The sequence below is a fragment of the Pelobates fuscus genome, chromosome 1 (genome assembly GCF_036172605.1).
Source record: "Pelobates fuscus isolate aPelFus1 chromosome 1, aPelFus1.pri, whole genome shotgun sequence".
Lineage (NCBI taxonomy): Eukaryota > Metazoa > Chordata > Amphibia > Anura > Pelobatidae > Pelobates > Pelobates fuscus.
In genome coordinates this window covers 432,427,512-432,450,295 of record NC_086317.1, presented here as the reverse complement: position 1 = coordinate 432,450,295, position 22,784 = coordinate 432,427,512, and the positions used below count along the sequence as shown (strand labels likewise).

The following is a 22,784-nucleotide window of genomic DNA, read 5'->3' as shown; positions in this document are numbered from 1 at the left end:
CTTATTTCCAGCACTTTGTAGGTCCGCCAATGCTGGCCCCTTGCTGATATCATCAGACATTACTTCAGCCCATAGGGAAAGCATTAAATTGGCTGAAATTGTCAAGGATGCAGTACAGGGGCGGGGACGAACGCCGGCTTGGCCAATCAGCACCTCCAGGCAAGTTCAGCATCTCCATGCAGCATTGCCCCGGGAAGCACTTCTAGTGGACATCCCTTGGCGCTGGTTCAGGCTCCATCTCCGATACTCCTCTGCCAATGTCGGCCGGCAGGGGGGACCTAATATGCATGCACGGCAATTAAGACATACCCCCATAGGAAAGCATGTTTAATGTTTACCTAAGGGGTTTTGGGTAACACTGGATGTCTTATGCATAGGGTGATGATGTAAAGCATCAGTTAGGCGACCAGAAGTCACTGAACCACCTGGAAGTCCCACTAGTGGCTGTCTGGTAGACAGCCACTAGAGGTGGAATTAACCCTGGGAGGTATTTATTGCAGTTTATTAAAAACTGCAATAATTACCACTGCATGGTTAAAGGACCTGGGACACTGTACCCAGACCACTTCAACAAGCGTGTCCTTTTTAATAAAACATATACTGCATGGCTCCACTACATTGCTGTCTGGCAGGATCCAGTTTTATATACTTAGGGGAGGGGTGCAATTTACTAAAAACCTGGTAGGTTTAATCACTAACGTGTAAATGTTTAAGAGTATAGAGAGAATTTAAAGTAAATTTCACAATTTAGGCCACAACAGCTACTGCATTGTAAGTATTGTCAGCTTTAGTTTCCTTTTGGCTATTTTTGATTTTAAACTAACTTTTAATTCGCTTAGAATTCCTGACAATTCACATTTTAGTGAATGACCCTGTGTGTTCCTAAATTCACCTTTTCCCCACTTGGGTAATTTCATTTGAATTCAAAACAGATCGCTTAGTTCACCACATATCACAATTAAGTGAATAAATCCCTTAGGAGTGTCCCTTTCTAACTGATTTATTTTAGTTTTAGTAATTTGTGAGATACATTTAGTACATAGGGTAACCCAGCAGTGAGAACTCTTGATGTTCTATGCACATTCCATGCAGATACATCAACATAATCGTTTTTGTGCATACCCTCCTCCTCTGATACAATTACCTGTTCTAAGGAGGAGCTGTTTAGTAACACAACACCTGTAGGCTCACGCCTCTTTTCTTGCAAAACTTCCCAAACAAGTGTATGCATAAGCATGAACAACAAGGCTCAGGGAACACACTACAGGAAATAGTTTGTTTCCATTGATTGTTTTGTTTTTACTGATTTACAAATGTGCTAATCATGGCCCTCGATGACAGCAGTTTGTACGCCAGGACTAAGAATAAGCTTTGTTTGAACCAATATGATTATTATAAAGTTGTCAGAAGATGCAGCCTGCCCCAAGAACTTCTCTCTGGATTTGATGTTAGAGGGAAAATCACAAGAAATATTAAGATTTTGGAACCATTGTACCTGAGAAAGCCTCGAAAACGGCCGTCCATTATCCCAGGTAAGATGCACTTAGGATGAGCGCACCGTGATGGCTTAGCTGCTAAATCACAGACATGATTTACAGCCTGTCAGCCTGGAACACACGTGAATTTTAAATGCATGTTTTGCCATAATTACTGAAAAATGACAAGTAACGAATGTACGCCTGAGGGCTTTAAACTACAGCACAAATTGCTTTGTTTTAACTCTTTATGACCTACTATTCTATTTTCAAAATCTGGGCCTTAAAGATCAAGTGTTGGCAGCCTGGTATGGGGGAGGGCTAGCAAGTTTTTTCCTCCAGCCTTTAACCCCTTAAGGACACATGACATGTATGACATGTCATGATTCCCTTTTATTCCAGAAGTTTGGTCCTTAATTAAGGAACTACAAGCCCCATGAACCTCAGCAAAAGCATGAAATGTCAAAGACTAGTGCAGTATCATGTTTTGTATAGAAGCTATCTTAAGGCTTTCCCCAATGGAGGCAAGTTCTGCTTTGAAAGCCGAATATGTTGGGTGTTCTAGGTTAGAATGTGGACTTCAAGGATTGGCTTGGAATGTTGACATTATGGATAGTTGGATTGAAATGCCAGCGTATATTATTAGTCAGCAAATCCTAACTATATGAATCTACAAACATATTTTGTATTTGAAAAGTGGTAAAATTCAGAATTTTCAAAGTTATCAAAATTAAATTTTAGTTGATATCTAGAGAAACTGTTATTCGTCATAGTAAAATGTTATTCCTCATAGTAAAATGCATAACACAATAGTGCGGTTTTATGACGTTTATACATTGTTCACTTTATCTAGAATTGTTCCAGAATGCATTGCACTCCGGTCAGATTACCCAGGATTCCAGATTTTCTTTTCTGCATTGCTGGAGTATTGCACGGCTATTCACTAACATGTGAAGTGTTTGGCATTCAAAGTGAATTTAACATTTTTAGACAAAAATATTTAAACTGAAACATAGCAGATTTAGATTTAGAGACTTTTTCTTATTCGGCTATTTTTCGGCAAAAAATTTAAGAATTGAACCTCACTTTAAATCCCCCAAACCAACACGTTCGTAAATAGCCCTTTTGGTTTGATTTCTGTAGGCAATCACTTAATATGCACATCAATTTTAAATGCAATACTCTGAGTCTTGTCTGTGCCATTTATACACAGTTCTCATATGACCTCATTTCCTGAACAAGAATAGTCTGATTGCCTAAAGGAGTATGGAGATAAATCCTGGAATTGCACAATTAAAGCCACACTGTCTGTTTAGCTGGCAAACATATTTACTAAAATGTGAGTTGTATAGAATTCAATTGTGGATTTCTAATTTGAATCCAAAATGGAAAATTTCCTTAAGCCAGCTAAATTTTCGGGTTCTCCTAGAATATCCATTTATAAGAGATACTATATATGTATGTAGATATGTTGTATTATATGTGTATAGTGTAATCAGTATTGTTTGTTTAGTTTTTAATTTAGATCAGCGTTCCCATTTAAGCAGCATGTTCTGTTGCACAACCATTGCAAATTACTGAAAGAGTTATTGTTAAGCTTTGAGTTATTTTGTTTGTAAAGGGCTGGCTGAAATAATGAGTAGCACTTACCTTGCCACTTTACAAGCCTACACTATTATTTATTAAGGAGTTTCTAAGCCAAAATCATAACAGAAGTCACAGCAAAATAGAAAGCCCAACTATGGATTGCATTTTTTATATATTACTTGATGTGTATTGTTTCTTTCTTGTTTGTTTTGTTTTAAATTGTGACAAAACAGGGTTATTCACAAAAGTGCGACGCGTCAGGATTTCAAAGTGAATTTAAAATCTTAGACCACCTTTGCCAAATTGGAAGCATAGCTAACTTAGAGCCACTTCAGATATTTTGGTCTTAAAGGGAATTGCCAAACACCTAAAACACTACAGCTTGTTGAAACCCTTTGTTTTTTTTTCCATTTTACAAAAAGTGCAAATATCAATAGAAATTGGCAATTTTATATATTAACCTGGTTACACCCCCCCTGGCTGTCAATTAGAAAACCAGTCCTGTTAATTCCTGGTTTTAGTGAAGCTAAACTCAAGAAGCAGCAAATCCTTGGAGCACCTGCCTTGCAAAGACTCCTCATTGAGCTGCATTGGGAAGTCTGTGATTGGTCGCATATCTAATATATGTACTAAATAGTATTTTATTTTATTTGGGCAGTGGAGAGTCCCTTTAAATGTGAAACTTACTTTGAGTTCACTGTTCACGACCACTCTCCCTTTAGTGAACAATCTCAAAATCCATGTTTTATTTTTATTTTTAAAGCAGATGGCTGCATATTCTTTATCAGATCTAGAAGGAGCCTGCAATGATTTCAACACATTTTTAGCTAAGGAAGACCAATGCCGATCTCTACCCAGGGTGCCAAATCTATCATTTGTTTTCTGGTTACTATTATTTATTCATGTGGCTGGCAATACATGAAAAACATTACCTTACAATGTGCATAATTCATAGTATGCAGGAGAGAAATTATTTTTTGTACTTTTTTTTAGAAGAGACTTCAATATTAACTAGCTGTGCTACATGAAAATTTTCTATACTACGGGGCACAATGTTTTGTGTATTTTCCAACAGCATGAATAAGTGATATGGATCCAGGAAAACATGGTGTATCTGGCAATCATGCCCCTATATTTTTATTTTTTTTTACTACCATGCTAATCTTTGCCAAAACTTGGGTTTATGGTGGTCATGTTTGCTAACAACTGGATGTCTGTGGTTGAGTAAGCCTGGCTTAATGAAGACCTTCATAATTAGTGTGGTCAAGCCAAGGGTTGCTGGTGACCACAAAATGAACGTGTTTACTCATATATTCTAGAAAAAAAAATGCATTCACAATCGATATATAATTTATCACATAATTAGAACTATAAGTTCAGTGTATGTCAGTATTTAAAGTTACCCACGTAAACACTTTTTTCCATTGTGACATATTGGGGCCCATTTTACTGAACCAAAAGTAATAGAACCATGTTTTATTTCCAAAACTATCCAACTACTGTACAACAAACAGACTGTTATGAACTCAGCCAGGCTGGGAGTTCTTGAGGTTGGGTTATGGGAACATTGTTTAGATGTTTTCCCCCTTTTTCATAATTCTAAAAATCATATCAAGTACTATGTGTCTCCACGGAATGCCCCAAGTTGAGACTAATTTTTGGGGAGAAGAACAATGTAGTATTTCATAAAATATTACCCACAATTAACTTGGCACAAACTACAGATCATACTAAAAGAAATGTTTAGCTTCCTATTCCATATTTATTCTGTAGGGATGTGTACAGTAGCTTGGAATACGTTCTACATGACTTCTGTAAGGCACAGCAAATTGTGCACAATTCATCTTCTGTGCCCTGTTCAATTACTTCCACAATACTGTGTTTAAGCCATTCTGAACCAATCCCTGAAAATGCTCGTATAGCAGTATTTTTTTATTCTCTTCAATTTATGTAATATGTTCTTGGATTCACCGGCTTGTCTCCTGCATTTTGGGATCCACACTTTCTCCATTACATTGAATAATTCGCACTCCTCGTGCAGTACATGATGAATTGCTTTGAGAAAAGATTTTGTCATTTGACCTAGATACAACGCACTTAGATTAATTAACATAACTTCCAACTTTGCAAACCCTGTGTCAATAAGGATATGTTCTCGCTGCTTCGAGACAGTCTAAGACAAGGTGATGGACATGATTTCATTATTTTGGATCTCTTTGGCACCAGCTAATGATTGAATGCAATTTTTCTTCATAAACTGGGTCCAAGACTAAAATGTAAACCGCATTTAATCTCTCAGATTATTACTATATTTATAACCGATTTGTAGGAATATTTATCCTTCGGATGTATCTCCTATCCATGTCTTAGTACATTTAAAGGGATACTCCAGGCACCATAACAACTTAATCTGAATGATTTTTTTTTTATGGTGCCTAGAGTCTTACTGAACGGTCTTGCCTTTAAAGGGTTACTCCAAACAAAAAGTGTTTTAATGTAACCCTTGATGGCAAGCAGGGACGTTTTAGCCGTGATGCAAGCAAGGCATTTGCCTTGGGCGGCATTTTCCAGGGGGTGGTAAAAAATGCCGCCCCCAAAAGCCCAGGGTAAATGTCTTGTTAGCCTTGCTGCTAACTGACATGCCGGTCGGGCTGCTGGGCGGGCGGCTGACAAGGGAGCACTTCCCCTGAGCGCTCTGCTCAGCTCCCTCGCGCGCCGCAGAGTGATACCGGGGGTTAAATTTAAAAAAAGTGTCAATGGGAGTGAGTGTGTGTCTGTGTGTGTGTGTCTGTGTGTTTCTGTTAGCTAGTGTGTGTGTATCTGTCAGTGAATGTGTGTGTATTTAGAAGGCGGGGCAGGGGGGAAGGGTTGGGTGGGGGTGGCGTTGGGGGGGGGGGGGGGCGCCTGAGTTTTGTCCTGCCTAGGGCAGCACAAAACCAGGATACAACACTGATGGCATGCCCCCCTCTCCCGCCAAAAAAACAAACAGCAACACTTACCTGCAATTCCACGCTGTGGCAAAATCCTCCCTGCAGAGCAATCTGCCTTCAGCAATGTCACCCCTCCCCCCCCCCCCTCCCTGCAGACAGAGGTATGTCCCAGAGGCAGGTCTGAGGGAGGACTTGGTGCCTCCATGGAGGGAAGGGGCATGCCTCCATTGGTCATCCGTTTCCAGCATGCTATTCGTACTGACGATAGGCGCAAGCTATGCCGCAGAACTGATATTAGCAGCTTAGAATGCTGATACTAGCACCCCAGAACTAACGTTACCAGAGGTGGAGCACTGTCCCTCCATTCAGAGTTAAACCATGTTCGAGCAGTTTAACACTAAGTAAAGGTCACTTGCCACCCACGGTCCTGCCCCTTCTAGAGGTGTGACTAAGGCAGAGATTACACACTTCCTTGTAGTTATACCCTTCATACAGTCACTCGTATCTCTGATAGGCTAAAAGCAGTCAGCTGACAATTCCAACCAATTACAGATGGCCCTTGCTGCTCAGGCTTATACTTCCTCATTAGCCAAAGCAGCACAGAGGGGATGGGTTGCTCGGGACTCTCCTTTAGCATTAAACTATAAAAACATTAAACGTGCTTTAATGCTGAATGAGATTATGGCACCAGGGAGATCCAGACACTATAACTAGTTTAATGAGATGAAGCAGATGCAATGCGTACAGTGTCCCTTTCATTATTTGCACTGGTGGAACTACCAGAGTTGCAATGGATCCTTCATGACCGTTCCTCTACCTGCCAAAAAGGGCGCCAGGCTAGTCAGCCCCCTCCCCCTTGAAAAATATATAATACATTTGCATTCTAGAATTATGTTTAAAAAGATGGTACAGTTCATGAGGGGGCACTTGGTAAGTACCCCCAGACTGAGTCGATGAGCTCTGGACAAGAAGACAGTTCAAATGCTCTACTAAGGCTGAGGACCATCAGGGTCCATACTGCAACTAGAACACCATGGATCATACCCCTCTCCATGCAGAAAGCTAATCAGGAAGATGCGGGGTTAAAAAAGAAATCACAGGGGGGCGGAGCCGACAGCCGAACAGAGTGGTCGCAACTCCGACGAGCTCCGTGATTTTACAAGCGTATTTTCCAACAAACTACAAAATATCACCCCCCAAAATCGTACAAAACAAGCTGATCACCCCAACAACCTAGTCAGCATGGGGAAGAAAAGCAAAAAACTAAAATCGGACGGCACGCGTCCAGGTGCCAGTATTGGAGACCTGTGGCGGAGAGCACAGGGAGCCCTGGAACCTAACATGGCGGATTACACAGGCTACATGGACGACTTCACTAACTCCGACGACCCACTCTCAGACCAAGAAGAAGTGGCCTTACCCGCCTCGAGACCGCCGACACTACCCGCGGTACAGGCGGATGCTGCACCGGTCACGAAAATGGAGATGAGGGAGCTGTTGGCAGAGCTTCGGCGGGGCATCCAGGCCGACATGGCGGAAATGAAGAGAGACATCCAAGGCCTGTCGGACCGGGTGGATGCAGTCGAGAGAGACTCCTTGAGCCACGAACAGCGACTAACATCTGTACAGAAAGATATCGCTACCCTACAACTGCAATGCATACAAACGGAACACAAAATGGCGGCAATGGAGGACACGCGGCGGGCCCAAAACCTCAAAATCCGAGGTATAGCGGACTCTGTCTCTGATGCTGAGGTGCCTCACCTCATTTGACGCCTGGTAAGCACAATACTACCCGCAAGACAGGCCAAGGGAATTAGCATTGACAGTGCATTCCGTATACCCAAACCCACGACGGCCCCAGCGACAGCACCCAGGGACATTATAGTTAAATTCCAAAAACGCCAAGATAAAATGGCCATCATGGCAGCCACCAGGGGAAACGCACCTTATGCCTTTGAAGACATGTCCCTCTCGTTCTACACGGACCTATCTAGGGGAACAATGCAATGGCGCGCAACCCTCAGGCCTCTCACTACCCTGCTCCGCGCACATAACACAATATCAGTGGCGCCCAACCCGCAAAATACAGGTGCTCCATGGGACGGACACATATCTCATAACCGACCTACCAGAAGCACAAAAGCACCTGGCGGCTTGGGGCCTCCCGCAAGATGCCATACTGCAGCCTGCCATGCCCAACAACTCCCATACGTGGAATCCGGCCACATCCAGATCATTTGTCCCGAGAACTCCCCAAACGGACCTACCGGCGAGCTCGCGCTGACACCGTAGGTGGACTTAAAGATCCGCACCTATCACTTTGTTGAGGTCCCCTGGACTGTAAAGTATAACATGAACGCTTTCCAGATCAAAGACTACCCCATAAAGCACTCCGAGAACATCGGCTAAACGACAACATTGGCCTACAGCCCGGAAGCCGGCCTGGACACAGACCGGGATACCTGATGTTCTTGCGGGGACACCACTGATTGCATACCCAGAGACCCAGGCTCTTCCTTGTGTTATGTTATGTTATTATTATTTGCTTTGTTTTATGCCCTCATTCAGAAACTACATGACATTAAGCTAACACTTTAAGTCACAGTAACGCGCGAGAGGCACAGCATACTGAGGTGCATATCTCTCCCGGGCATACGTAGCGCTCAAGCAACTAGCCACGGGGCTAACCCCCCAACTACTCATTACGTCTTTGACCTACTAACGCCTCCACATAGAATATGGCCGTCAACCACCGGCACAGTTGGCATGCTGGATTAGGATGCCTACCCCAAGACCTCAGCGTAACCTCTATGCCCAGAAAAGTAGAACAGGGCACACATTTTTTCTTTTCCCTTTTTGGTATACCGCTATATAGGCATATAACCTACGTAGCCCCATCCCGTGCCTGACTAGCAAGACCCCACCTTAATTGACCTGCTACACAGACAGCGCCCACATAGTCGGATTGAACAAAATCAATCACACATTCCATCACCTAGAACCACTCTTCGAGTTACTCAAGTTATTTATAATTTTTTTTTTTTTTCTTGTTCTATAGTTAAACTTGTACCTCTCCAACTCAGCTGAGCTGAACCAGTTAATCGGTCTGTCAAGCTACGTTGATATATACAAAAATGTGCAGAATTCTCTGAATGCTATTCACTTTAGTTACATTACGATACATCGTTTATTCCTACATGCTGTGGTGGCATTGTAAACATGTTGTGTTTTTTCCATGTAATTTTTAACATTAATCTAGAACTGTTAAACGCTGACCGCCCTACTTTACTTTACTATTGCTAAGTTCACCGTTTAGCTATGCTTAAAAATACAAAAAATGTGCACTTCCTCATGCCACTGTCAAACTCCAGTACATCTCTTAACACGCTGATGTGGCGTATGTCGCTACCTTGTAACACCCTGCACAACAAAAATAAAGAATTCAAAAAAAAAAAAAAAAAAAAAGAAATCACACTCCAACTCCACACATACATAGCACACTGAGCTAAGGCCTACATACAATCACACTCAACAAACTCTTACATAATCCCACTCATTCCACTCAGGTGTACTGCTTGGAGGAAGCGAGGGGGGGCATTTCTTTAATTCTTTCCCCTGGGACCTAGTGATTCCTAGTTATGGCCCTGATTATTTGTATTCACATATTGAAAAGTGTAACTCTATTTATTTTTCAATCCATTGTCATGTAAATGGAAAACCACTGTTTGCATAGTTAACTGTGAACAGGCAGGTTTGGCTCATGTAGTTTCAAAACCGTGCTTATATCTAAAACTTGCATATAAAACAGCAGGCCGTTGTAGAGTAAACCTTTACAAAATGAAGATAGGAAATAATGTGGAAAGCATTTATTTCCATATAAGTGTCAATTCTCGGTATTGTATTCACTGCAATATACAGTATTGGGATTCTGCTATAGATTTATCTCTAAACAGAACAAGATTGATGACAGATGATCAATACGAGCCCTATCTCTCCATTGATGTGTGACAATCAATACACATGTACCTTTTGTGTACAGACTCCTACACTTCTTCTCTTTGCTGAAAGCTTTTGGTTTCCTTGTATGCAAAACTAACTAAGGAAGGGCAGTCCATTGTTTATCATCCCTGGGGGGACACGGCACTAGAAACACTTGTAATAGTACTGCAACATACACAAAACATTGAATAGTTTTTCACCTACAGAAACCATGTTTGTTGCTTGGGAGCGTGCTGCCGTAAAGGATACAATATAACTAAGACGCCCTGTATCCATGGCTGTGATATAATTAAACCTATCTGTTTTGGCATAGGGGTCTTCTCTCTCTTTTTTTTTTTGTGGCTTTTCTTTCATTGTTGCGTCCTTAAATATGGATTTATAGAAGTCTCAGGAGGAGAATGTCCTCAAGGAAATATGGAACATGGAGCTTTTTTCTAATTGCAGTTTGTTCAGAACAACAAGACCTTGATATTCTACATATATGTAGAAATATTTTGTCATAGAGTAATCAAATAGTAATGGGTGGGGGCGGAGCCTGGACGCCGAGCTGTGCGGACGCGTCTGCCACGAGCTCCTGCAGGACGGGCCATAAATACGGGGAAAAGCGGCAGCTATATGGCACAACGACCCTCAAGGGGGCACCACCCATGCAGGGGGTGCACCGTCAAAATGATAGACACCACCCTGGGGCTTGCCGGAGCCGGGAGCGCAGAGATACGGCCGCAGCCTACTGGGGCTGGAGCCGGGGGGAGACGGCGGCTCTCCTCGGTGATGGAGCCCACAAGCGACACTACTGCAAACAACCCCCCCCCTCCATGGACCGGTGCGGGATATCCCGGCGGTCCCCTAAGCAGAAAACTGACAAGATAGCCCCGCGGTACGCAAGGGCAACAGACTACCAAGGCCCTGTCAAAATGGCCGCCCAGCACAGGCCCCAGCAGCGGAGCGCCCAATCCAAGCCATCTACCCTTTATGAGAAAACCTTGACTGGCTCAGCACAAGGCTCTTGGACGTGCTACACAGGAGCACACACCTAGCCACCACATGCACCAAACACCCAGATGACGGTCCCATTGGCATATCCCATGAAGCTTAACTTGTCACACACCGGGACTTTCATGTGGAGTCATTTTTGCTTGAGTCAGACCCCAGCGGTCACCTACTTATAGCCTGATTAGCTCTTGACGCAGCAAAATAACCTCTTGTTTAGGAAGTTAAGCGATGTCACTCTATGCTCTGTTATACCAATACCTAAACAAAGTACAGCACTACTGTTTATATTCTTACCTAAAAAAAAAAATGTGCTTGTTCTACCCTGTACCTCCATGTTATACTGTTCGTAATGTGCTAGAGGATTGCCTTTGGGGTACCTCTCAAGCAACTGTTACGCTTATGCACTATAAAATAAAGAATTTTAAAAAAAAATAGTAATGGGTATATGCATTTTGTTGCTCTCCAATTAGACTATTTCATAAATTATGGCAAACGTGTATGGCTTCTGGAAAGTTTAATAACTTGAGTTAAAAAGATTGATAAATATAATGTTGATCAGTTCTGGGTGTAATTGGAAAGATATATATATATATATATATATATATATATATATATATATATATATATATATATATATATATATAATCTTAAACTGTTCTGAAAATGTACTTTTTTTTTATGTGTCGATATTTCGTAAATTTTTCTAAGATAGATCTAAAAGGTGTCGACTTTTCTCTACCTCAAAACATGAAGTTTAGAAGAGTGAAACAGAATACTTTTCTGGCTCAAACAGTGATGTATAGCCTGATAAATCTTTTGGGAAAGAAAATGCAACAAAAAATAAGGAACAAAAAAGAGCTGGCAGTTTTAATAAAATGTCAGAAAATAACAAAAGAAGGCTCAAAGCTGTCTGCGACCCAGTGATAAATCCCTCTCATTGTCTTTGCTGTTGATACTTTTGTGAATCTTGTATCTGAGGCTTATACCCAAAAAGTTAAGTTCAAAGTCTCTCAACAGGATTTTGAGTGCCAATGTTTTCTCGGTTGCATAGTTTTAATTCCTTATATGTTGTAGCTTAGAGCTGTTTATATAAGCAGATCTGGCTAACATTAGCAATAGGATGTTGCGTTAACCAATTATAGCTCATACACAGACAGACTACCGATAAAGGTCAGTTTCTTTTTTGTGACCGTTAGCAGTAGTCTGCATGTAAACAGAGTATTTAACCCCTTAAGGACACATGACATGTCTGACACGTCGTGATTCCATTTTATTCCAGAAGTTTGGTCCTTAAGGGGTTAAGAACTTTTGAAGGACCTGTTGGACAGTAGTTTTAATTTCAGGTGCTACAAGCAGAGGAAACATGGCAAGTTTGATTCTCAATTTCATTGTTTTAGGGGACCAGCCTCTTATGTAATGTAAACTATCAATATGTATTCTGGCCACTAATGCCTCGTTTCCACTGAGTGGTATGGTTCGGGTCAGTACGGTTCGGAAGGGTTAGAATGGTCCCGCCTATTCAGGTGAGCGTTTCCACTGCAAGTTGGACCGCCAGGGGGCATGCGGGGTTTAGACCAAATGCCTAGCGTGTCATTTGTCATGAGCATTGATGTTTTCCTGACGGCCAATCAATGGATTGTATAATGTGATGCCAGTAGCTCTGCCTTAACCGTACCATTTCCTATGGACCTATATCTGAAGTGGACCAGGAATGGTGTGGTTTGGTTCGGTTGTATGGGCCATTTTCATAATGGAAATATTCAAAATAGCTTACCAGACCGTACCGACCCGAACCGTACCGCTCAGTGGAAACGAGGCATAAGTTATGTCCTGTGTATGTTATCTCTATAATCTTGACTTGATGAAGACATGTTGACCAGTTTCAATACAATATTACAATGCTCACTGGTTTAGTCTTCCAGCAATCCTTTAATATACAGTTGCTTATTAGGGAAGCCTGTACTCATGGGTCTGTGTTAAACATGAGTTGTAGACATATGCAATTCGTTTCGCTCCGAATATGAATTCAGACGAATTTCGGGCAATTCGGACATTCGGGTAGTGCCAAAGTGTCGAAGCACAGTATTGCCTAAGTACTAATATACTTACCAAGTGAAAGAAGAAGAATGTTACATTGTATACAATTTTAAATAAAAAGTATACAAACATAGCCAGGATTCAGCTGTAAGCATTTGCAACACTTACAACCATCAAGTAACATACATTCATATAAAATGTAAGTTACTTGGCCAGTCAATGTAATGACAGGAATGAATAAGTAGATAACTCCCTAATTCCCACGGTATTGGGGAGCTATCTACTAAAAGGCTAAAAGACCTAAATTGGCCTTTCAGCCAAATTTACTAATACTAAGTAAAGATTACTTAGTATTAGTAAATTATGCCCCTACTCGCTATACCGTGAGTAGGGCATGTCGATTAAACAGTGAGCAGCCTGTGGCTGCCCTACAGTAAAATAAGGGGGGCCTAATGTCCTCCCGTCTGGCCCCCACCCCTGAGCCGTAGGTGGGGGCCCTACAGTAAAATAAGGGGGGCTGACCTAATGTCCTAGCCCCTGGCCCCCACCGCTGAGCGGCGGGTGGGGGCCCTAAATTGGAATAAGGGGGGACCTAATGTCCTCCCCCCAGGCCCCCACCCCTGAGCGGCAGGTGGGGGCCCTAAATACTAATAAGGGGGGGACCTAATGTCCTCCTCCCTAACCCCCCTCCCAGATGACTAGTGGGCCCCAAACCCCTAGTCACCCTCTCCCCCCCCAAAAAAATTAACCCTCTACCTACCCCCCTCACCCTAAAAATAATGAGGGGGGGACCTTTAACAAAGTACCTGTAAATAATAAAAATAAACTTACCATTTGATGTTTTATTTCTTCTAAAATCTTATTTTTTCAGCCCCAAAAAAGGCCAAATAAAAAAACCATAATAACCAACGCACTTAAAAAAAAAAAAAAAACGAGTGCAAAACAAATAATCCATCTTCACCCGGCGAGGGCTCCGCCCAGACTGAGCTCTGCAGGGCGGTGAAGGCTTATAAAGCCTTGCCCCGCCCTGCAATTAGGCTCAGAGCACTCTGATTGATTGGTGGGTTTAAGCCATCCAATCAGAGTGCTCTGACAGGTAAATGAAGAGACTGACAGGTAAGTCTCTACATTTACCTGTCACAGCACTCTGGTTGGTTTGAAATCCACCAATCAGAGTGCTCTGTGTCATTTTACACAGCGTAGGAAAGTTCTTAGGAATTTTCCCACGCTGTGTAATTTGACTCATAACTCTCTGATTGGTGGATTAAGTAACCAATCAGAGAGTTATGAGTCAAATTACACAGCGTGGGAAAATTCTAAAGAACTTTCCCACGCTGTGTAAAATGACACAGAGCACTCTGATTGGTGGATTTCAAACCAATCAATCAGAGTGCTGTGACAGGTAAATGTAGACTTACCTGTCAGTCTCTTCATTTACCTGTCAGCGCACTCACCAATCAGAGTGCTCTGAGCCTAATTGAAGGGCAGGGCAAAGCTTTTTAAGCCTTCCCCCACCCTGCAGAGCTCAGTCTGCACGGAGCCCTCGCCGGGTGAAGATGGATAATTTTTTTTGGATAATTTTTTTTTTTATAATTGCCTTGGTTATTATGTTTTTTTATTTGCCCTTTTTTGTGGCTGAAAAAAGATTTTAGAAGAAAGAAAACATTGAATGGTAAGTTGTTTTTTTTTTTTTTTTTTTTTTTACAGGTACTTAGTTTAAGGTCCCCCCTCATTATTTTTAGGGTGACAGGGGTAGGTAGGGGATAAAAAATGTTTGGGGGGGAGGTTGTGACTAGGACTTTGGGGACCCCTAGTCACCGGGGGGGGGGGCATTTTTATTAGGGCCCCCACCCGCCGCTCAGGGGTGGGGGCCAGGGGGCAGGACCTTAGGTCCCCCCCCTTATTAGTATTTAGGGCCCCCACCCACCGCTATGGGGTGGGGGCCAGGGGGGGAGGACATTAGGTTCAACCCCCTTATTCCAATTTAGGGTCCCAACCCGCAGCTCAGGGGTGGGGGCCAGGGGGGAGGACCTTAGGTCCCCCACCCGCCGCTCAGGGGGGAGGACATTAGGTCCCCCCCCTTATTAGTATTTAGGGCCCCCACCCACCGCTATGGGGTGGGGGCCAGGGGGGAGGACATTAGCTCCCCCCCCTTATTCCAATTTAGGGCCCCCATCCGCCACTCAGGGGTGGGGGGGCTTTTTTTTTTTTTTTTTTTTTTTAAACTGAGCAGTCACAGGCTGCTCACTGTTTACTAGACATGCTATACCGCGAGTAGAGGCAAAATTTACTAATACTAAGTAAATTTGGCTAAAAGACCAATTTAGGTCTTTCAGCCTCTTGGTAGATAACTCCCTAATACCGTGGGAATTAGGGCATTATCTACTAAGCGGCTGCAATCGAAGTCATGAAGTCCCGAATTGCAAAAATCCCGAATTTCGAAATGCCGAATCGAAAATTTTCCCCATGCACATGCCTAATGAGTTGTATCATTACAATAAACAGATACATGTAAACCCTTTTATAACATTGCATTATCACATTTAAATGTAATATAACTTACTATTATTTCGTAATTCTTTGTCATTATCTCATTTGACAGGCTCTTTAAAATGTTTTGGATATTTCTTAGGATGGTGCCTCTGAAAGCCTTACCTTTTTTAATTGAAAAATAGAATTTTAGAAGGTATTTTATTTCTGCACTAAAACAGCTACTCCTAAAACTATAGTGTGTGTGAAAAGTTGGAAATGTAAACTGCATAGTTACCTTGCTTATGGTATTTATTTTATTTATATTTATCAACATAAAGGTATTGCTTAATGTTCATGTATTAATAATATTTCTGTTGCTGTTATTGATCAAATTCACAACTTGAGTCCACCTAATTACGTATTTACTTATTTATTTCATCATGACATTTTAACTTTCCTTTTTAACTTTCTGCACATTTACTGGCAGTTAGAAATTCTGAATGTTGCTTATCTAAATGGGGAGTATCTCATTAGTGGTTTGGAGCTTTGGCTCAATTATTTGTTGTGTTTTGTGGACAAAGGTAAAGAATTTAGAAGGTCATATTTCAAAAGGCATATGGCTTTGAAAATACAAAATGTTATTGAAGTCATTTCCGGGTATTATCCAATTGTTGATATGATAAAATCTGAATTTCGACACTTTTCTCTTATGCGTAAAGGGACACACCTAAAGCACTTTAGCTTGTTCAATCAATGCATCACTATGAAGAGATGCTGATTGGCGCCGTGTGGCATTTTGCCGCACACAAATCATAGCCTCTCAATGCTTTTCTGTTGGAAAGCATTAGATTGACTGAGATAATCAAGACTCACGGCCACTAGAGGTGCTTCCGAGTGCAGAACTGGAATAGGAAGCACTTCTAGTGACCGTTTGAGTGACTGCCACTAGAAGTGTTAAGGGCAGCAACACTGCCGTTTCTTATAGAGAAATGATGGATTGGGTGTACTTTATGCGTGGTCTAATGTCATGCTCTGGTCAAATGCTGCTATCATCGGCATTTTATTGCCAGACCCTGTCTGCCAGAAAGACAGCCATCAGTGGTGGGTTTAACCATGCGATGTACACATTACAGTTTCTAAAAAAAAACGGCAATGTTTGTTATGCTGCGGGGTTAAAATGATAGGACCACTGAACCCAGACCATGTGATTAAGATGAAGTGGTCTGGGAGACTATTGTGATCCTTTACGGTTATTTAACATTCTATTCTTTTTGCCACTGTTCTACTATAGCCCCTTGATATTACCTTATGACTGCTTTTATTGTTTTTACTTTGTCTAATAAATTCAATTGAAACACACATTGGACGTGATTTATGCCGATTGGAAATCCACATCGGCCTTGTTCTACCATACCCCCAAAAATGGGGTACCCTGCTACTTTTTATACAGAGCCTCGATACAACTCTATACGATGTGAGTGATTTCTGTAAGAAGTTTTTAACTATATTTACTTATATTTGTGCTATAAATTTTCTTCATTTGGATTGTTTTGTTATAGATTTTGTACTCCAGCTAATACAAAATATTTAATTAAAAGGAAATTACCTTATTAATAATTTGTCATTTTATGGTGTGCAACACATTTATTCTATTACAGGAGCTTTGTAAACCGTATATTGATTTATTTATACTATATTGGGTCCGAGAGGGCACCTACTTTAGAGTGTTATATGTGTACATTATTTCATTGTATTCATAAGCACTTTTGGTCATTTTAATGTTTTGGTTTTTTTTTTTTAAATGATTGTCTCGACATTACACTTTTTTTACGTTTTACTATGAAATAAACATGCGGGTTACAGAAGCTGTCTGACCGTATATCAACAAACAATATGGTGTCTTTTATATTGTAACACTTGCTGCACTATTGTTTGCACAAAGAATACATCAGTGATGAAGTAAATGAGCAACTCATCATTATCTTTGCAGCCAGTCAATTAAAGGTGCTTATTAAGATCAAAACATTCGTTTCTGGCTTGAATCACACCTTTCTTCTGAGATAGTATCAGCACAGGCCACTTTACAGGTTCCATTAAATATACTTTCATTTTGATTAATTATTTTCAAAATAATTCTCTATCTCTTCTCCCTTCTCCCTTACCCCTTACCTCTCTCTACCCTCCAACAGGGCCGGATTAACATAGGGGCTGATGGAGCTGCAGCTCCAGGCCCAGGCCCATGGAATAGGCCCATTTTACACACTAGTCTTAGGTTTGCCACCTGACTGGTATTTTAAGGCACAGACAGTATTTGAGGCTGCCTGGCCATGCAGGTATTGCAGTAATACCGGCAATACAAATGCAAATATTTTTCTCAGCATAAACAGAGATTACTCTGCAATACCAGCAACGGTCAGTAGGGGTCACTGTGTATGGAGAGAGGCAAGGATAGGAAGTTACAGCATATCTCTCCCTGCCTCTCTCTACTCACTGATCTGTGGGGGAGCAGCTACACAGCACATAGAGTCCAGACAGCAGCTCCCAGCCTGCAAGAGACAGAATACAGCTCAGGGAAGCGAAGGAGGGGGGAAAGGCAGCAGGGAGACATGGGGACACTGAGAAACTTGGGGACACTGGGAAACATTGGGACATTGGGACACTAGGGGACACTGAGACATGGGGACACTGAGACATAGGTAGACAAATTAGGACATGGAGACACTAGGGACACAGTGTCTCCATGTCTCCCAGTGTCCCTATGTCTCCCAGCCAGTGTCCCTAGTGTCTGTGTCCCCTAGTCTCCCAGTGTCCCTTAGTCTCCCAGTGTCTGTGTCCCCATGTCTCCCAGTGTCCCCAAATTGCTGTGTTCCCATGTCTCCCAGTCTCCACATGTCTCCCAGCCAGTGTCTGTGTCCCCATGTCTCCCAGTCTACCCATGTCTCCCAGTGTACCCAAATGTCTGTGTCCCCATGTCTCCCAGTGTCCCCATGTCTATGTCCACAAGTGCCTCCATGTCTCCAAGTGTATGTGTCCCCATGCCTCCCAGCCAGTGTCTCTAGTGTCTCAGTGGCTCCATGTCTCCCAGTGTCTGTGTTCCCATGTCTCTGTGTCCCTAGTGTCTTAGTTTCCCCAAATGTCTGTGTCCCCATGACTCTGTGTCCCTAGTGTCTGTGACCCCATTTCTCCCAGTGTCCCCAAATGTATGTGTCCCCAAATGTATGTGTCCCCAAATGTATGTGTCCCCATGTCTCCCAGTGTCCCCATGTCTCCCAGTGTCCCCATGTCTCCCAGTGTCCCCATGTCTCCCAGTGTCCCCATGTCTCCCAGTGTCCCCATGTCTCCCAGTGTCCTCGAGTGTCTCAGTGCCCCCATGTCTCCCAGTGTCCCCAAATGTATGTGTCCACATGTCTCTCAGTGTCCCCAGGTCTCTGTCTTCCCATGTCTCTCAGTGTCCCCAGGTCTCTGTCTTCCCATGTCTCTCAGTGTCCCCAGGTCTCTGTCTTCCCATGTCTCTCAGTGTCCCCAGGTCTCTGTCTTCCCATGTCTCACTGTGTCCCCATGTCTCTCAGTGTACCCTAGTATTCTAGTGACACGGGGCACACTGAGACATGGGGACACTGGGAGAAATGGGGACACAGACACTGGGAGACTAGGGGACTGGATGACATGGGGTCACTGACACTGTGATACATAGGGACACTGATGCCAGGCTGGCCTTCCAATTCTTTGGACAGACATGCCCCCTTTTTGGGCATGTTCGCCCCTTTTGGCAGTTCTGGTCACGTGATTCGCATCAGTGGCTCACTCTTTTACCCCACCCATTCATTGACTTCCTGCTTCACCGGACACTGCTGTTAGGGGGTTTGGATTTACTTGAAAGATGAAAGCATAAATTAGATAAAGAGATTAGCATAGAGTATGTGTTTTCTTATAGCTGCATCCTTTGAGTTTCCCTCCAACACCAACTCCATCAGATACATGATGCTTGAGAGGTATGACTGTTTTAGTGTTTTTGGTCAATAAGATTCTGTAATTAGGCCCCATCATAATTGTCAGTACCAGGCCCACCGGGCTCTTAATCTGGCCCTGCCCTCCAACCCCTAACCCCCCTTACCCCTACAAGTTATCTGCACTTTTTCTAATTCTAGATTTGGAAGTAAACGGAGGCCAAAAATGTCAGGTTATCATGTAGCAACCAAACTTATCTAATTTACTCTGCGTGCCAAAATATGATAATAAATCTAATCGAAGTGAGTAAATTCATTTCCAAATGCCAAACAACAAAATCCTGTCTTCATAGAAATACCCACTGTATATCATCATAAGTGAAGTCAGATGCAAGTTTGGAATGTTGAATAACCTTGTAAGCGTTAGCTGTAATAGCAATATTCAGATTTTCACAAACTTAGGTTTAGTGATTGGTGACTTCTTCTGGCTTGAAGCATCATGGGGAATGTAGTCCTCAGCAACTGTAAGAGCAGGTATGAAATGAACTTGCTTATACATAATGCAGTATGATCAAGATCGTATATAGCAAGCCTAGCCACGCAGAGCTTATTGATTTATTTATTTATCGATTGCTTCAGTAGCTATAAATACCAAGGGGCCCAGAGTGTACTTGTAGAAGAAGAAATCTATTGGTGTACAAACCCAATATAAATTTCCCAAGTGGTATCAATATAATAAATTAAATCGCTAAAATGTTAACTTTTTTTCTAGTAAATTAGAAATAAACTTCTCAAACTGTAAAACCCAAACTAAATGGTGTACAAATTATTCTCAATCAATATCTAAATATAAAGGATTATAGCTGTGATTACCATTTCATATCTATAAAACACTAGTTTCAGGTAGACTTGTGCACAAATGCATTTCAAGTGGTTTGAACAAATCAAATTGTTGTTAATCTAAACCCAAACGTACGTACGCGCCCGGGATTGACCTGTGGAGTAAGACGGATCATTCTTTTGGCCATAGAGTAACAAGACTTTGATTTGTTCGTACCAACTGAAGTGGATTTATGCACAAGTCTATCTAGTTTCAGGTACACTGTGAACCATGCCTCTCAGAGCACTACATTTCCAATCTGACATTTAGGTACTAAATTCTAATAGTGTCACATAAAAAAAAAAACAACAATGAAAACCTATTCCGACATGCTGGAGTTTAATACCTCTATACCTGAGAAAATCTGAACATGAACTAACAAAAGATAACTAGGTAATGTAGGGTTGAATGATCTGGTCCAGTGTCTTAATCTGTCCGATTTAAGAGAGAAAATATATATTTTTTTAATGTGGGTATTATTTATATATATATATATATATATATATATATATATGTTTGTTTGTTTTGTTTTTTTAAACGTAAAGTGTCTAAATGAGATGTTCAACTTTGCACAATATTGTTTCATCTGCCGCTATTCAACTGGCACAACAACCGAAAAAGCTGACCGATACCCACCCTATGTTGAATAATGACACCCGATAATGACAAAGGGGATTCAGTGCTAAACAGAATGCTTTAACTACATCCCTAGACACAAGCCCTGTCTCCCTAGCCCTCTAAACCAAAAATGAGAAAAATATTGGAAACTGGTTGTGTCTTACATTTAATAACTCCCACTTGCAGCAAACAGAGCGTGAAACTAAAATCTGTTCATAAAATTTGGAATAAAGTCAACCAGAATTCCAGAAAGCCTTCTGTCCCCAAACAAAATTATTTTTAAACCCATGTATTCACCTTGAAATCCTGCTTGAGCACAACATGAACATCCAGACCTTCAATGCTTGGGCTCCACACAGGAACTGAAACAAAAGGAGGAAACTGAAGTTCTGCAGAGCATACAATCACAAGCTATTGATATACCTGAGAACTTGCACGGTTTCATCCTAAGCCACAGGACTCCAGGTGAGGCGGCAAATTCTCAGGATTACACAGTGTGCAGCTCACGCCATTGACTGTAGTGAGTTTGCTGGTGGTTGAGACTCCCAATATGCCTTTTACATAAGACACTCTTACATTTATGTATATGCTATCTAAAGGTTAATAATTGCAAGGGCCTTTGTCAGATCATTCAAGTATGTCCAGAGAAAGGAAGAGAAATTGCCCAACTTTAGTAACGATTAGCCACTTGTCTATACTGCCATACGGGTAGATCATATCTATATATATATATATATATATATATATATATATATTTATTTATTGGGTATTTTCAAATACAACAAACATACAATCACGGATTATCAAAAATACGTTGTTGATCTCCAAATACTTCAATATATCACAGTATTCTTATTATCTAAAGCACATATTGTTCAATCTGTTTTAAGATTCAGTTAATCAAAAGCATTAACAAGCTCATTACGAAACAAATACGAAACAAATACAAAACAAAATATGATGGTCTTAAACATTTTAAGATACAGTAAAAATAAAAATACAGTAAGGGGTATTCATTACAATTCTCCATAATACATATTCTACATATATTTCCATTGTAAGCCATGGATCCCTAATGTATACTCCCACAGAAAAAGGGGGGAGTATCCTAAAATGCTATGAACCAGTCAGGGAAATTTAATTTAATATATGTATATACTAGGCTCCTTGGATAAAGTTTTTCCATATATTCCATCCATATTTAGTTAAAGGCAGGGGCTCTCTCTCCATTTTTAATTGGAAGTAGATTTGTGTTTTTAGTGTTGCCCATGTTGTGGGCTCCCTCTACTTCCAGAGGTTTACAATACATTTTTTTTGCAGCTATCAAAATATCAGTAGCTATATATCTGTTTTTGTTTTGTTTGTTTTTTAGAAAGTATAGGCCAGTCGAGATGTAATAAAGCAGTTTGGGGTAGATCTTAATCCTCTTCCTTTCTTCATAGTCTTATGGCAGCATCTGTATTGTATTGTCCCAAGGAGATAATGCTATATTTTGACTCATTCTCAGGGTATTACAGCTTAGTTTGGCATTTATTTTTCTTAATTAATAGCAATATATATATATTACAAGCTAAATTAAAAACTCAAGGTTAGGTACATCTTTGCTATTTGGAAGTGCTCTTTTTGTCATCTGGGTTTATCAGACCTAACGGTTTTCTATAGACCTGACTTGATGGTGGTTTACTATATGTCAGACCTCAAGGAGAAAACACCAACGGGAGGTTTGATTCTCTGCTCTTTTCCTAAAGAGACATGGTATGGTCATTTCTTTTTTTGTCTTTGTTTATTGCATGCTTGTTGACCAGTGGACACCATAAATATTTAATGCTTTACATTCGTCACT

General features: G+C 41.4%; 2 protein-coding genes across 8 annotated transcripts in view; one reads left to right on the top strand and one right to left on the bottom strand.

The window, feature by feature from the left end:
* Positions 1 to 22,784, bottom strand: part of LOC134571246 (uncharacterized) — a 516,374-nt gene that overhangs the window by 62,354 nt on the left and 431,236 nt on the right. The gene's annotated exons all lie outside the window — the stretch shown is intronic.
* FRY (FRY microtubule binding protein) overlaps positions 1 to 22,784 on the top strand; it is a 434,727-nt gene that overhangs the window by 105,758 nt on the left and 306,185 nt on the right. For 5 of the 7 annotated variants that reach the window (XM_063429371.1, XM_063429361.1, XM_063429345.1 and 2 more), the window contains exon 1: positions 1,245 to 1,532. The exons of the other annotated variants lie outside the window; for them this stretch is intronic. In XM_063429371.1, coding sequence (XP_063285441.1) covers positions 1,325 to 1,532 — 208 coding nt within the window. In that variant the 5' untranslated portion in view covers positions 1,245 to 1,324. Of the gene's footprint in view, positions 1 to 1,244; positions 1,533 to 22,784 lie in introns of those variants that run through there. 7 annotated transcript variants of the gene reach the window in all.